General features: G+C 42.0%; 1 protein-coding gene across 4 annotated transcripts in view; it reads right to left on the reverse strand.

Moving 5' to 3' along the window:
• csnk1g1 (casein kinase 1, gamma 1) overlaps positions 1-16,914 on the reverse strand; it is a 29,937-nt gene extending 13,023 nt beyond the window's left edge. For 2 of the 4 annotated variants that reach the window (XM_060071722.1, XM_060071718.1), the window contains exons 1-4: positions 16,744-16,913; positions 11,945-12,327; positions 11,547-11,587; positions 10,594-10,663 (exon numbers count right to left, since the gene is read on the reverse strand). In XM_060071722.1, coding sequence (XP_059927705.1) covers positions 10,594-10,663; positions 11,547-11,587; positions 11,945-12,131 — 298 coding nt within the window. In that variant the 5' untranslated portion in view covers positions 12,132-12,327; positions 16,744-16,913. Of the gene's footprint in view, positions 1-10,593; positions 10,664-11,546; positions 11,588-11,944; positions 12,328-16,743 lie in introns of all 4 variants that reach the window. The other 2 variants (XM_060071721.1, XM_060071719.1) reach the window with 2 other exon arrangements.
• Positions 16,915-16,958: the final 44 nt, after the last annotated feature.

A 16,958-nucleotide genomic window follows, 5' to 3' on the forward strand; every position in this document is an offset into this window, starting at 1 on the left:
TCAAAATGGCACCGCAAAATAACTAAGGAGATAGGTCATTCAGGCAGTTTGGTAGTAAGACACTGGATGAACAGTGCAGCAAGCCGCCCTGCACATGTTTTGGCTTTTTGTCTATAATTTTAGATTTTATAATATAAATTCATGCATAAAATCATCTTATTTCATCATAACACATAGGCCTGGCCTACAGAAAAGAGCAGATATATATATATATTGTATCCAATGTTGTGATGGTCATTCGATAGAATTAGTTATTGCTTGTGTTAAGTGAATAATACTTTTGGGAAGCAGGAACTTCCTTTATTAACAATGTGATAAAGAAAAAGAAAGGAAAACCCTCATGACCTTCCCAGTCCATGTACAAGGTAGAAATCTGGTAAGCCATCCATCCTCTGGGAATATGCGGACTGCTTTTAATGCTGGCTGGCTGGCTGGCTGGAGAGCTGGTGTAGAGTTTCACCGTTAGGCCTGGCTGCCTTTACATGACTCACCAGTTTCCATCCACCCCACAAACAATACCACTCGAGAGCCAGAGAGAGACGCAAAGAGAGGGATAGAGAAACTGTGAGAATGTCTTGGTCCAAAATCAACAATGCTTTGCAGTCATGTGAAGGCCTGCCCCAGTGAGACACTAGACCACATCCCTCTCGAGCATTAAAAAGGTGAAGAAGAAGAGCAACAACAATAACAACGCATACGAGTCACTCTCCATAATGTCAACCGACTACTCTACTATAGTTGTTTAAGTCGGGTGTACACAATGCCAGACAGGGCATAGTGTACTAGTCGGCCATGCAGGAATGGGGTCATATTATCCCATCTGGAGGAGGACTGAGGCAGCAGGTTAGTGCTAAAAGGGGCGGTTCTACTCTCTAAATACTTCATGAGATTCTGAACTACTGGCCCTGTCAAGTCTCTTGTCTCAGACTGGCCATCAGAAGTAAAATACCCGACTACCTCGTAATCTGAGTGAAGCTAGTACTAAGGCCAATAAGATCAGTGATCAACGTGACATCTACACTGTATTAAAGTTACATAAATAAAAGGCGGTGCCACAGGCAGCATTTAAAAAAATATGTCTTGCGCACACAGACGTGTGAGAGAGAGAGAGAGAGAGATCACCATTTCATGAGGTAAACATCCGAACATGTACTGTCAATATTTTACATGCCCCCCCCCACTCCATTCTGTTCAATTCTTTTTACCCTTTAAGATTCACGCCTCTGATTTCAGTCGTAGCAGGAGAAAGACATTGAGTCATGATCTTAGATGAAATGTTGGGCCATGACTAATGCTTGATGACAGGCGGATACATAATAGGGATGGGTCAGAATATTCCGATTATTCGTTCCCGAGGGTCAAAGCCGATTTTTAACATTTGGACCATTCGATTTTTTTTCCCATTCATATAAACAACAATTAACGGACAGAACTAATGTTGAACACCTCAAAGGGCATTATCCCGCTTATACTATGGTCACTTGTTGAAGAAAATAAATTAAGACCATTCATTTATATTTTCATGTGTTTTACAGTCAAAATATAAAGTTTTTCACAAGCCATTAGGGTTTGACTAATACCTGGAACAATCATTACCCTCCCGTAAGGTTCTTGTGCAACGGAAACGTTGTTCACTCCTCTAGTAAATAGGACGGACCTTAGCTACGACTTGGCAATGGGAGGTATTCTGGTCTGCTCAGCTATGAGCCAGAGAGCTAACGTTATGCATTTTACATATTTATAATTCGGAATTCGTCCCAGCCTTTATACCATAGATACTCTAGGGCAGGGGTCGGCAACTAAGTTTGGCCTCGGGCCGATTTTTTTTCCAGCCAGTAGGTGGCGGGCCAGAACATTATCAAAGGCTAGTTAAAGGAATTGATTAATGAAAGTACATCTGGAACTGCGACGCAGGCCCGTCAGCTGGCTTAGTCATATGCCTACTAAGCAGTAGATGACTCTTAAAAGACGTACATATAAACAAGTGTATAACCTAATCACGTAAATGTCATGCCTGATCATGTTGGGTAGAGGTGTTGTTGCTGCACTGTCTCCACAGAGACAACACAGCGATATCATCATGAACAGTTCTAACTGGAGAGAAAGTGAAATCCGTGAGCTGCTGATCATGTGAGAGAAGTTGATGCAGTCATATTAAACAAAGGCGTTGAAAGATGGTGCGATCTACGAGAGAGACGCAGACAAACTGTCCTTACGATGCTTTTGTCTGGATAAAAAACCCTAACCCATCCCTAACCCAAAAGTGGTCAGCAAAATAAAGAATATGTTGGCGTATTTGCACTAATAAATAGTCAATCTCGTTTGTAGCCTACACTCAGACGTAAACTCATTCTTGCATGCGGGTGTCTTCGTTTCACAATTTAGTGCTGTCAAGCGATTAAAATATTATATCGCATCAATGTCATAGTCAAGTAAGATAGTTTCGTTTTTTCTATTCTAAATATCCATTGATTTCGTGCTGCTAGCTTTAGTGAGAGCAGAGTAGTGTTGAGAAGGACAGTAATAAAATATATTTGGTAAGATGGATATAAGAGAGACCCGCAGTGAATTCAACCCGGTCCACTTGACATCGGGTAGGTGCATGACAGTGGTAGGCCTACCGTAAAACTTCAATAGCCCAGGCTTTTATTTGTTTCAATCACTGAACTTCCGAACAAAACTCTTGCTCAGCAAAGATGGGAAATACTATAACATTTATTATTTAAACCAGTATGAATATTCCTACCCTACGAAAGCCTATACACATTACCAGGCTATCGAATAACACACACACACACACACACACACACACACACACACACACACACACACACACACACACACACACACACACACACACACACACACACACACACACACACACACACACACACACACACACACACACAGCTGTGCGCCCGCAACCTCTCACTCACTCAACAGCCGCAACACTCAAAAACTGTCAACGTCGCAACCAAGTCGATTTTGTCTAGAGGGGAGTAACTGAGCGGCCCCTCCCGAAGTGGTACAGCCCAGGTGGGCCTTGAACTGCGATTGGTCAGAAAGACGTAACCGCTAATGACAACATTGAACTCTCGTGCAGGCTCGAACAGAGTGACACACAAAACCACACACACTTTTAAGGAGTTTTTCACCTGCTCCGTATCCTTGCTTAGACAGCAGGTGAAAAAACGACAACGTTTGCCAAACCGAAAGAGCGTTAATCGCGCAATAAAAAAATAAACGCCGTTAAAGCGTCAACGCCGTTTATAACACGTTAAACTGACAGCACTAAAATAAATACAAACATTCGGGAATATACAAATTATTCTAAAGAGGTCTAGACTGTGCGTAGCCCCGCCTTCTGCAGTGAACCAAGAAAGCCTGCGCCGTAACGGGGGATTTTACCCATTCGCTTTTACACAGGAATCTTGAGATAAGACAGTGAAATCACCGGGCGTGCCAAGCCTTGACCGAACTGGCTTGGCAGTATAGAAAGGCCTTATGCTGAGAGAGGGCAGTAGTGCGCACCTAAAAAAGCAGCCAACCACTCTTAAAACACTTCACACAACACCACACGGCGGGTGCTGATTGACTGCACGCACACACACACATATACACACACCATGGCGGGTGCTGACTGACTGCGCACACACACAAACCTCCGTTCCTAGCCTACGCACCGTTAGAAGAGCCGTAGGCGAAGTAGTCTCATCAGAGACTACTTGCTTTAAAAAGCAAAGTCTCAGAGCTTGACGTCTTAAAGGCCGTGTTGCAGGGTTTATTTTCCAACGAATTTGTGCAGTTTGATTGTTGGTAATAAAGATTTAAACTGTTATTTATTGTATTTAATGTTGTTAGGTATCACAAAACAGAATGTAATACGAAAAAGTAGGTACTATTTTAGCGGTTTGCTATTTATTCTCATTTCCCCCAGAATGCATTGCATGACGTCACGTTGGGGAGACACGGACCAAAGCCGCATTGAGACCCTTGAGAGTAGAGACTAGTAAGAGAGTGTTCAGCAGGTTATATAGATACTGTACATAGATAAATACATAGATATTATCTATAGTTAGTATATGCTACACGTGAACCTCCTAAGATGGCGTAATTTGATTGGTTGGCTATCTCGGGATATTGGGCCATATCCCATGATCGACATCTCAAACTCGATATTGTTTATCACAAAATGTCCGCTAATAACCTTCGGTCTCGGGGGCTATTCCCCATTATTCACTTCGCCTTCGGCGAATAATTGTTGACTAATAGCCTAGATAGACAGATAGCCTAGTCAAGTCTTCATTAATACCAAACTACACAAATCGTCGGGAATTCATTTAGGTGATTCGGCTCACACAGTATAGCCTTCAAGACCACAGAACAAGGGAGACAACAAGTCTGACTGGACATACACAAAATACATCACATTAAAACTGGACACATGCATTGATAGATACAGATAGAAAGATAATTAAATATGTTCTATTATTTGCCTCGCGGAGCCAGCCAATCCTGTGAGCGTATGCAAATTAGCCATGTGCGCCTAACACAAGAAAGACATAATATTGAGAAGTCATGCTAAAAACGGAGAGCAAGAGAAAGCTAAACCAGACTGTAATTATCACATACTTTGGGTCCATTCTAACTTATGGTAAGAGGCTAGTCTTTAAATCTTTGCAGTGACTGAATGTTGATGATAAAACAGATTGTTTTGCATAAGATCAGTGTGTGCGACTGTGCGCGTGTCCTTTCTGGCTTCGGCATACTGCATGGTTATGAAGGCCTTGCAGTTAGTTGTAGTCTTAGTGAAGCAGCCTAGCCTTTGAGTTGGATAAGTTGGAGTGATTGTGTACGGGCGTGCGAGAGTGAGAGAGAGAGAACACACCCGCCGTGGTGATGTTTGGCTTGTTGTGGGCTGTCTGTCAGCATCCGCTGAGTTGGACGATGTGCTTTGTGTATGTGTTCAATGTACATCTGTCTGGTCATATTTGTGGTAGATTGATGGTTAAATAATGTCACACCACGATCGGTTAAACTTATTTTCAAGTGCACTGATTGCGTGGCCAATAGGCTAAGTTAGCCCATAGCTAGCATTATGCCTTCTATTTCTAGATCTTCTGACTAAGTTTACCGGTACTTACGACATAATCGCTGTCACTAGATATAAAGGAAACATTGACTTTCACTCTGTGCTATTCACTGACAGTAAAAATAAATAAGTGTCGTTATTGTATGCATTGCTGTTCATTGACTAGCTCCAGCGCTCGTTGCTGCATTGCTAAATGAAAGCAACTCTCCACTCATTCTCCTCTGACCATGCATTTAATTGGCTTTGATCAGTTCTCGGCAATTCCTAGTTCGCCCTCTCACGTCTGAAAGGTTCGAAATTATACTGCTATGGGCCATCATACATGTTGTTCGTGGTTGCCACCTCTTATGGCCCGTTCAGACTACACGATTTCAGCCCGATTTTGCCCCGATTCTTTTGTCGCAGACAAATTTGCGAATCGTACACGATTTTGACGGGTCGGCGACGAGACAGGGTCTTGTAATGTGATATGCTTGCGATCTGCGATACTTTCGTCTGCGACGTTCGAAAACCCCACGACGAAAAGTTTGGCATGTCAGAATTTTTTGGGAATCGCATGCCGTATCCATTGTTGACATGAGGGAACCACGCCCCCAGTTGCGTGAGGGAAGCCCGCGAACAGCTGGAGCTCACGCGCAGTGTTTACCAACTGACTTCACTGCACTACGCTGAGTAGGAGTAACTACTGCAAAAATGAATGCGATCAATAACAAGAAGAATGCTAATAAAGAAAACGATAGAAAATGGAGCAATATAATGGAGACAACTTTGGTGGAAATGTGGCAGCAACGTCCCTGCATTTGCAACCCAAGAACGAGTCTACAATCTTTTCTTCTTTTTCTTCCTTTCCGTCTCGGTGCAGAGGACCGCCAGCATAATGCCTAGTGCTAGGTACTCGGGATCCATTGTTGACGCTTTGTTGCTAGGCTACGTTGTTGCTGCGTCTACTTTGTATAGTTCATGTCACGCGCAACGCAACTACTGTGAGGAATTGCCACATTGAGCAGATATAAAAACTACTGGAAACTTTATGACAAAAATGTAAAAAGCATTTATGTTCGTTCTAAATCTTAGATTTTCAAAATATCTTGCAAACGTAAATGATAAGAAGTAGAGAGCATCGCACCCTCGAATCTTGTAGTGTGGCCAGTCTTACGACGAGACAAGGCCCGATTTCCTGGCTCTGAGATCGTATAGTGTGACATGTTAAATCGTGGAGGAATGTCTGAGAATCTTGTAGTCTGGCCAGTCTTACGACGAGACAAGGCCCGATTTCCTGACTCTGTGATCGTATAGTGTGACATGGTAAATCGTGGAGGAATGTCTGAGAATCGTGTAGTCTGAACCGGCCATTATGGCCCGTTCAGACTACACGATTTCAGCCCGATTTTGCCCCGATTCTTTCGTCGCAGACGAATTTGCGAATCATACACGATTTTGACGGGTCGGCGACGAGACAGGGACTTGTAATGTGACATGCTTGCGATCTGCGATACTTTCGTCTGCGACGTTCGAAAACCCCACGACGAAAAGTTTGGCCTGTCAGAATTTTTTGGGGAATCGCATGACGTATCCATTGTTGACATGAGGGAACCACGCCCCCAGTTGCGTGAGGGAAGCCCCCGAACAGCTGGAACTCACGCGCAGTGTTTACCAACTAACTTCACTGCACTACGCTGAGTAGGAGTAACTACTGCAAAAATGAATGCGATCAATAACAAGAAGAATGCTAATAAAGAAAACGATAGAAAATGGAACAACATAATGGAGACAACTTTGGTGGAAATGTGGCAGCAACGTTCCTGCATTTTCGACGTGTCCTCGAAGGACTTTCACAATAGGGTGAAAAGGGAAACAGCCTGGCGAGAAATAGCCGACACCCTTGACCTACCCGTTAAGTTTGGAGCCATCAGCTGTTGACGTGCAAATAGCTATCATAACCTATCATAAACCGTCTCTGTGCAAAGGACCGCCAGCATAATGCCTAGTGCTAGGTACTCGGGATCCATTGTTGACGCTTTGTTGCTAGGCTAAGTTGTTGCTGCGTCTACTTTGTATAGTTCATGTCACGCGCAACGCAACTACTGTGAGGAAGTGCCGCATTGAGCAGATATAAAAACTACTGGAACCTTGAAAGTAAAAAGCATTTATGTTAGTTCTAAATACTAGATTTTCAAAATATCTTGCCAACGTGAATGATACAAAGTAGAGAGCATCGCACACTCGAATCTTGTAGTGTGGCCAGTCTTACGACGAGACAAGGCCCGATTTCCTGGCTCTGAGATCGTATAGTGTGGCATGTTAAATCGTGGAGGAATGTCTGAGAATCTTGTAGTGTGGCCAGTCTTGCGACGAGACAAGGCCTGATTTCCTGACTCTGTGATCGTATAGTGTGACATGGTAAATCGTGGAGGAATGTCTGAGATCATGTAGTCTGAACCGGCCATTAGACGCCATAGTTCTAGTACTAGGCTGAGGCTACGTTCCACCACGTCTCCCCTACGTGAAGTCATCGCCGAATGGCGTTAGAAAACACCCGTTACTACCAAAAACAACAAAAACTGGACTTTAACACTATTTGGAGACATTTTAGAATACGCAATGCCGGGTCGCCATGGTTGTTGTATATAGGCCTATAGAGTGGGGTTCCGTTTCATTTAATATTGGATACAGTCCCTGACAAAAGTCTTGTCGCTTGGGTACAAGTTGACCTTAAGTGCCTCTCAAATATATGTCTCATCAATTTTTTTTACAAGAAATGGCTAATTTCAACCCCAGCAACTTTTGAAATAATTTTTTGTTGCCAAACGAAAATTACTGAAAAGCATTCCAACGCAAAGACAAAAGTCTTGTCGCCTTGTCAAATGACGCACCCAATCCTAGATTACAGCCTCACCTGTGATCAATAATTGATCAATTAGTGGGTGTGTGTAAAAATTACCCCAGCACACCAGACTTTCACATCAACTGCAACTTGACCTCTGACAACATGCCTAAGATTCACCCTGAGACCAAAGCGTTGATTATCAAGAGGCTGAAGACCACATCCACTGCTGAGGTGGCTGACACCTTCAATGTGTCTCAGCGTCAAGTACAAAGAATAAGAAAAAGATTTGAAGAAGCCTGGAGATGTTTTTAGAGCGCATGGTACTGTGGCCGCAAGCTGCTCAGGGCCACACCCCCACCCTCCACCTTGACCCGCCTCTGAAAAAACGGCACGTTTGTGGAAGGCTCATTGGGGGACTGGCTCCTATTCTGTGTACTTTGCACATTCATAAATAAGACATACTGCATTTTCAGTTTTATAACTGATTGTTAGGGCCCGACCGATTTATCGGCCTGCCGATTTAATCGGCCGATTATAGCCTTTTTGAAAATAATCGGCATCGGCCAAAAAGACGCAGATTACAACAGATTTTTTTTTTTTTTTTTTTTTTTTTAAATGTTATTGCGATTAGTATCCTGCAGATTGCGCTCCTACTCGCCTTGCTAACTAACAACTTTAGCTGGAGTAAAAAAGAGGAGATTGAATTTTACCATACAACATGAAAGCACGCTCGCTCAGGCAGCTGCGCGCTCACCTCACCAATGTACACAAGACGCGTTGTTTGAGCATGTTGTGCCTGTTTTTCTTTAGGTCCCAGGCCATGTTAATTTGTTATACTGTAGACTCTAACGGTGAGACCATACTGCTCAGCACGCACGTGTTAGTCACTGCTCACGAGCGCAGCACATTGGGAGTTAGTTATTTATTTTACATTTTACATTACACTCATTTGACTGTAAATGTATTCTAAAACACTCAAAGGTACTGCATTCAATTCACATATTCGTCAAAAGTGTTTAAAGTATATTTAAGGTATCAAAAACTACGTTTTATATGTTTTTTTTTTTTGTTTTTTTTTAATCGGCCAATTAAATCGTAATCGTAATTTTTCTCTGAAAATAATCGGCATCGGCATCGGCACTCAAAAATCAATATCGGTCGGACCCTACTGATTGTCTTATATTGTTTACAAGTTAAGGATTGAGTCTGGAGATGATGTGGGGTACTAATTGTTTACATCTTAGATTACACAGTTCCTCCTGTTGCAGCTAGCTCAGGGGAGAGACTGTATGACACTAGGTGGTACAACCTGAGACATGCACAATAAAATAGAATTGCCTTCTGCATTTTTGTTTTTTCTTTTCCCTTCATTGTACCGAACTCGTACCGAACCGTGATGTCTGAACCGAGGTATGAACCATGACTTCAAGGTACTGTTACACCCCTAATACTTTGTATGACTGGTATCAATTTGTGAGGAAGCTTTCGAGGCATAACAATAAATAATAGGAAATGCATACATCAGGCCTTTACGATTCAGCAGGAAGCATATTGGAAAGACGTTCATTAGGTTCCTTGATTTAGCGAAATTCCCAAGAAAGATTGGATTGTTCCTCATTTGTCAGTATAGCATCTGTTCATGAGTCACGCAGATAACCGACATATTGCAAACTTTTTTGAAATGCAAAAAAAAAAAAAAGATTGTAATTGGAGGTTAGGATTAGGGTTAATTGCCACGATTATTTTTGAGTTTGAAAACATGATGAATTTATTGATAGTTATTATGAATTCAAAATCGCAAGCATAATTCTATGAATCCCCCAGCCCTATCTTAATATGTATTTTGGCAAAGTTTTAAAGAAGGATATATAATTAAAATATAAAAATAAAGTCTTCGACATCGCATTGTTTTTGAGACCGAAATGGGTTTGTTGGCCAACGATTATTGGCTGGCCAAGGTAGGTGGAATTCCCCCGCAAATGACCAGTTTACCCAATAATGACCTGCCGCCAGGAGCCTCCCTACATCAGAAGTGAAGGTGGCCTCTATAGCAGCATACTGCTGCTGTGGTGGTGTATTAAAACAAATCACACCTCATGGTTGAAAGTGTGTCATTTTCAAAGTTACAATGTAACCTGTCCTAAACAATGGTCTGGCCAGTGGAGCTCTAGTGTGGTTGTTACACACATATAATACAGGTTTAATTGCACAAGTAAGTCCTACTCGTTAATATTTGCCATGAGTCCATTTAAGAAGGACGCTTATGTCCTATCTATTTATTATTCAATAGGCCATATAACTGAGCAAGACTTGTTGAAGTTTGAATATTGCCCATTAGACAAAGCATTGAAGGCCATAAAATGTCGTACATGCTCAAATGACTTCTATCACCAGTAGCTCAGCTTAAGTAAAAAAAAAATATATATATATATTATACAAATACCATAATATACCGTATACCCCAGTGAAAGGTCAGGAAGGGATTAACAAAATTATGTGCTAGCAGCAGGTTGAGACAGGGGCTTAGTCTTTATGTCAGTGACTAGTATAAACCCACAACTCAACAACTAATTCTTTGTTGTGGAAATAAAGCAATCATTTTCACTCATCTTCCAAAACATAAACTATAAAGAAATGATGTATGAACAGAGTGTCGGAGCACCCTTTACGTTACCTGTACTTCCTAAAGTTTTGTAGAAGCGGTACTCCAAATGCAACTGTGGCGCCCTTGATTTCACTGGTTCCTATAAAGCAGAAAACAACCATGGTTTGTTCTGAAATAAATAAAAGGCAACAAAAACCATGTACATTTGACAATATATATATATTTCTTTTTCCATTTTTCCTTCCAATGGGTAACCACAACAATGAAATGAATGGAAATTTCACATTGAATTCCTAAAACTCTTGTCTGTTTAGCAACTCTTAGCACAGCATTATTAAAGAGCAAGTAAACCCTAAACTTAATGTCTAACACGACCATCATAGTAATATATGCATTTTTACTGAAATAAGTCCCCAATTTAGAAAAAAAAAAAAAAAATCTCCCAAAAACACTATGAACGTTCCACTATGTGGCATTCTTTTCGCGATGCCCGAGTTCTTCCGAGAAGCCACTAAAGCGCGATGTGTGTATGGACGTGTGGAGCTCTGTCTGGGCAGCGATTGACTGCGACGTCAGAGAGAAAGATTAGCATTTTCTGGCATTTATTGTATAACGCCACGGTGTGTGGGTGGATGGTGCAGCACGGCCTGAGCAGCGATTAATTGAATAGGCTTCCTGGACATATATATATATATATATATATATATATATATATATATATATATATATATATATATATATATATATATATATATATATATAGTATAACGCTTTCGAGTGTGTGGATGGGGAAACTCTATCCGAGTGGCGATATATTTAATGCCTTCACCGAGTGAGGGCCAATTACCACCATGCAATAGAGAAAAGCAAAGAGTTAACTCCAAGAGGTGTTTAAGGATCACATGTTGGGAATCTCAGACAACAATCCCATAAATGCCATTTTAATTGACAATGGATGGAGCTATAGCCAATCAACAATCAACACAAGATAAGTAACACTAATTGATAAAATGTGTACTTACCAGTTTAATAGCAACATATTCATTGGTGTAGAGATTTTTACCTGAAACCAATCAAAGGCAAACAATCCATTAGGATTATACATATGAAAAAATACCTTATATATACTTGAAGGACATTATATTTATATTTTATGTAAATTCCATTAATTGTTAAGCTACATTACAAAGCCATACAAGGACTTGTTTTTGATCATATTTGATGTGAATGTGTATTAACACATTGAGTCCAAAACAGACTAAATACTGTATAAAAGGCTATATCAATTTCCGGGTTTAACTTTTGCTTCATGGCTCTTATATTTCAGCATTTGTCCTGTCTTCTGTAGCATTCCAAATCCCTCATATCAAGTCAGAACACCTCGTCGCTACCCACAACACAGGGCTCGGGCCAAGCTCACCGAGCTTCAACTCGCCAAAGTTGCCACAGCCGATCTTCTTGCCCACGCGGAAGTTGGGTCCCACCATGAGCACCCCGGACGAGCTGGAGGAGCCGGAGGGCCTCGACGAGTGCCCGCTGCGGCTCCCCTGGGTGACCTTGGTGCTCCGGGCCGGCCGCTCGCTGAACTTGTCTCTTTGCGGCTCCATGGTAAGAGCGGGTCAGGATGGCGGCTGCCTGGGGAGGAAGTACTGAAGCGAAGGGCCACCGCGCCTGGGCCAGAGACCACCACCACCACCACCACCACCACCCCACCTGGTCACTGGCAGCCCGAGGGCGGTGCAGCCACTGTCATTGGTTAAGGGCTGGCTATCCCGGTCTGGGAGCGGGGCTGTGGAAGACCTGCTGGGACCAAAGCACGGAGACTCAGTCACTGGTCATTAGGAAAGGGTCACTGGTTAAACTAGATACAACACTAGTTAATGAGCTGTGAAATGGAAACATCCAGAATCAAAGCTTGATTGGCGTTCATTTAGGCTACTGTCATTAACTTAACGTCCCTAATCAGATGTGGCTGGAAATCCAAGCCTACAATCATAATACAAAACTATACACAAACCAAAAAACCTCCGACTACAATTTTAGGAGTAAAATCCCATGGAAGACAAAAGCAGTTTCATGTCTTGTCATTTTAAATAGCTATACACCACGTTAACATTACAGCACCTTGATGGGACTACGGTATTGCAGCATATATTTCCTTCAGCAAAACCAAAAGATTTTGTAGGGAGAGAGGACTGCCAGCGCACAACTGTGCGCTGGCAGATTCTAGGTCCTTCCATTCAACACCAACGGGAGGAGTTGATCCGGTGGGAAACATTAGTCATGTCTCTATAAGACGGTGTTCCAACACTTCAACACTGCCGATACCGGTAGGAAGGTTTTGTCTTGGGAGGCTGAGCACCGTAGCTCGTTAGCAGAGGCTCTTCTAGGCAGCAGTGCGCCTCTTGATGGCAGGCCTGGTTTATTTTACTTGACGACCTGAGCGTAATCGTATTGAGTTGTAATCACATCCCCATCTAAACAAACACATGGAAGATGATGATGCCCTCTGCCAACAAGCTCCACACAAGCCTTAAGGGAATAGAGATATGAGAGTCAGCCCACATTCCAGCGGGAAGCCAACTGCTTTGTCGAGGACACAATGTTGATGGACGATTGTAGATTTAATCAATCAATATCTACATTGAAAGACATCAGAGAGGGCTCCACACGCCGATTGTAGAAATTACTTATTCTAACAAGCGTTTAACTTGTGGATGAAAACACAAACAAGAAGAAAGAGCCCACGGTGGGATGGCAGCATGGTTGAGCTTAAGAAGGCTCCTTCTGAAACTATTTGTGTGTTGGCTCTTCCGGGTGAGTCATGTCCAGTAGTGCCTGCAAAGATCTGAGCATCAAAGTGATGTAGTTTGCTCTCAAGGTTAATTATGAAGTACTGCCATTACACAAATCAGAACGCTGTGACTCGAAAATAGGTACCTTTTGTCTCCGGCCACGCCGGGTGGCTGCTCATCCTTTAGAACCAATAACAATAACAATCATCATGCACCGGCATTACACTTGGCCTAATACTGGGCGAGGCCAGTCACCGCTGATGCAGCCCGTTTGTTTTAATATTACAAAGGACACATGTGGTGTTAAGGATGTAGCTTTTGTATATTCTAAAATGGGGCATTTCTTTAACCTGACATTATGAAGTTAGAAAGATCCTAGCCAAACATTTCTGATCCGCAGATCAATAACTAACTTACATGACAGTCGAAAATCAAATGATTGGCTAGTCTGACTATGATTGGATTATTAAAATGCATTTATACACCTTAGTCAGATTAAAATCTAATCGAATTTGGTTTCTCATAGTCATCTAATTAAGACCCCTATTCTCTGATACTATGAATCTTAAAGACTGCGTCGGGTTCTCTCTCTGGTGCTTCCACAGCAAGTAAAGACTGGGGGTTATCTCGGCCATGGTGGAGAAGGAATTGGGGGAAAGGCACTTTGGCTTTGACGCTCTGAAGTCGAGATTGAACCGCGACATGGAGGAGGAAGGGATTGTTGCCGTGTGCGGACTCCCACTGGAGGGGCTCCGCCGATGTTTTCAGTAGACAGCTGTCCGTTCACTTTGGGTCCATGTCATTTCTTGTCTACTGAAACATCTTTCTTGAATGCCGAGTTTGTGGTTGCTGGTGACGTAAGAGGTCAGCCGGTGGCTCTATTACCACTAGTTGAAATGGGTACAGCACCACCTATCGTACCGGGGTATTACATGCTTCAGCCGATGAATAGACTTTCTCACCGCCATGTATAATCGGACAATTGCAGTTGTCCAATTGAGGAGCATAGTCGAACTATGGCTATTCGGATTCAGCTGTCGTGTTAACGAGTGTAATTTCCACTTCAGGTTACTGCGTAGATGTTATTGTATATTCGCCCAATATAAAAACACTGCAAGTTCTCAGAACTGTAGTCAGAACTGCTCCTGCAGAATATTTTACCTCGGAATCTGATTACAAGGGTTACTAGGGGTGCCATTCATGGTAAAATGTCAGCATTTCAATGCACTGGCATTGAAATGCTAACACAATGATTTTCAGCGTATAGCGCACTGGTGGACTATACAGCCCAATGGAAAGCCACTCAGTTTACCTCCAAGAACGAAGATAAGGCTTTATGCAGGATATTTAACAACAGAGCCAATCAGCACCTTTGTGGATGTGTTTGAATTGAGTGAAATAAACAGTATGTGGCAGAAACGGACAAATCAACAATTAACCCATTTCTGACAGGTAAGGGGACCAATGCACTCAAAAAGAGTATTTTGTCAACAATCTCAAAGCATGTCTGCAATTTTCCCACTTCCGAAGCAGACTGCCTCCACATTTGTAAGTTGTATAATTGCAATAAAATGACACGTACACTATGGTTTGACATGTTGAACTATAAACAAATCAAGGGACCAGGTTTAGTTGATTAAAAACAGGTTTTAATTAATTAGTCACGATTAATTACTATTTGTCATTTAAGCTTTATCAATACAATTAAAGTATTAACTATAAGGAAATGATTAATATTTGCCAGTGGTAAAAGTGAATGACTGAATAATTGATAAACACCCTAGCTCTAATGACGAGTTACTGAATATTCAATCTCTACAACACCACCAAAGATATTTAATCTTTGGTGTTGTTACCTGGCCGTATTTCTACCCATCAGGTCAAAGTGTAATTGCATTTGTTCCTTAGTGATGTTTATCGAATGACGGTACAGTCCCTTAGATTGCCTAGGTTATGTCTCAAGTGGTCATTTTAGACGCAAAACTCTGTGAGGTGAACACAGCTTAATTCCAAGTCTCAATGGGATACCAACAGTGAAGGTTAAATGATCTTGACAAAATTAGTAATCACTACCATCATAAAATAAGTTCCACTATTGACCACTTCTGATTGAGCATAAACGGTTCTCTTTGGTGGAGTGATTAACCTTCTCTGGAAAGATCAGCGATGAGGGGGGCCTGCCCCTACTACAGACCCCCCTTGTGGCAGTGCCAGTGAGCAGCTGCCTCAGTCTCTACCGAACGACAGCCCGTACAAACTATTTGAGTTTCTCCATTACCATCCCTTAGACACATTGCTGTGCATTTGAAACTTCACCGTGCTAGCGTTTATGCTTCAAGTCATTAGCCATACAGGGGGTGGGACTGGACCCACAAAATACATATTTTACAGCTAGTCACAAATTAACTACAGTTAGATAGTATCGAGGAAAAATAATAACATTTATAATGAACCGCAAAAGTTCAAGCAAATCTTTATCCTTATACTAATTAACTATATAGGCAGCTTAAAATTCTATATTTACATGACTGACAGCCACACCCCGAATATGACATTGCCATATTCAATGGTTAAACAACATTCAGATAGTTAAACATTAGGTTCTCATTCATCAGTAAATCATTTATTGGCTAGGTTATGCAAGTTATTTTGGTTGGACTGTCCACATCATTTAATTTAACGAGATAATAATGGATATAGAGCTGAAGTTATTGAGAGTTAATCATTGTTGGAATTTCTACTTACTAAATCAAAGGCAACCCTAAGAAATTATATAAAGGGTTGAATTAAGTTGAACTGTTCTACAAAGCAACACAATTTAATAAATAGTCTCAATTGTATTAAGCAGAAAAAATGCAATGTTCGGATTACCAAAATCCGTGAAATGGGCAAACGGTAAGAGTTATAGGCTCATCGTGTATGCCACCAATACCCGGTGACAATCGGTATTCCGCTTTCATGCCCACAGTGGCGTGGTATACCAAATCAACCAAAACCACCAGCAGTGTTAGTACACATTTATGACATGCATGGACAAAGCCAGTATTAACTCCATGGTGGGCACATCGATTAGTTACACAGCGAACGAACGTTAGCCAAATGAGCTACAATTTCCAAATGAACATTGCACCCCTACTATATTAAGAACAACAAAGTAACAATGACAGGTTTTGATTTACAATAATTTATTTATCATGAAGTATTAAGAAGCGCAGTATTACGATTCCACGACGCGTTAGTCAGCAGAAAGCCGGAACGAGGAGTCTTTTCTTATCGTTACGCCTTAGCTAGCAGCTACCATCGACTAGGAGCCAGTTGTATCGCTACAAGGAAATTAGCAAGCTACATGGCTAGCTACAACAATATTGTAATATCTGCTCGCCATGGACGCTGCCGCGATGGATCGTCTCAAACAAACACTCACCTTCGTTGAGATAACTCCAGACGACAGACAACACGCTCACTCTTCCGAGGGCATAGACACTAGACAGCGGTTTGCGGTACTGTGTTGCTCCCTATAGTGATTGTTATGGTTTTCACGATGCGAAGCGATCAGCGAACCTTTCCATTCTTTCTTGTTAATCTGCCTTCGCTCGGGAAAGGTTCGAACAAACCGGATATACAAACAAGACACGCCCG

The sequence above is a fragment of the Gadus macrocephalus genome, chromosome 14, assembly GCF_031168955.1.
Source record: "Gadus macrocephalus chromosome 14, ASM3116895v1".
NCBI lineage: Eukaryota > Metazoa > Chordata > Actinopteri > Gadiformes > Gadidae > Gadus > Gadus macrocephalus.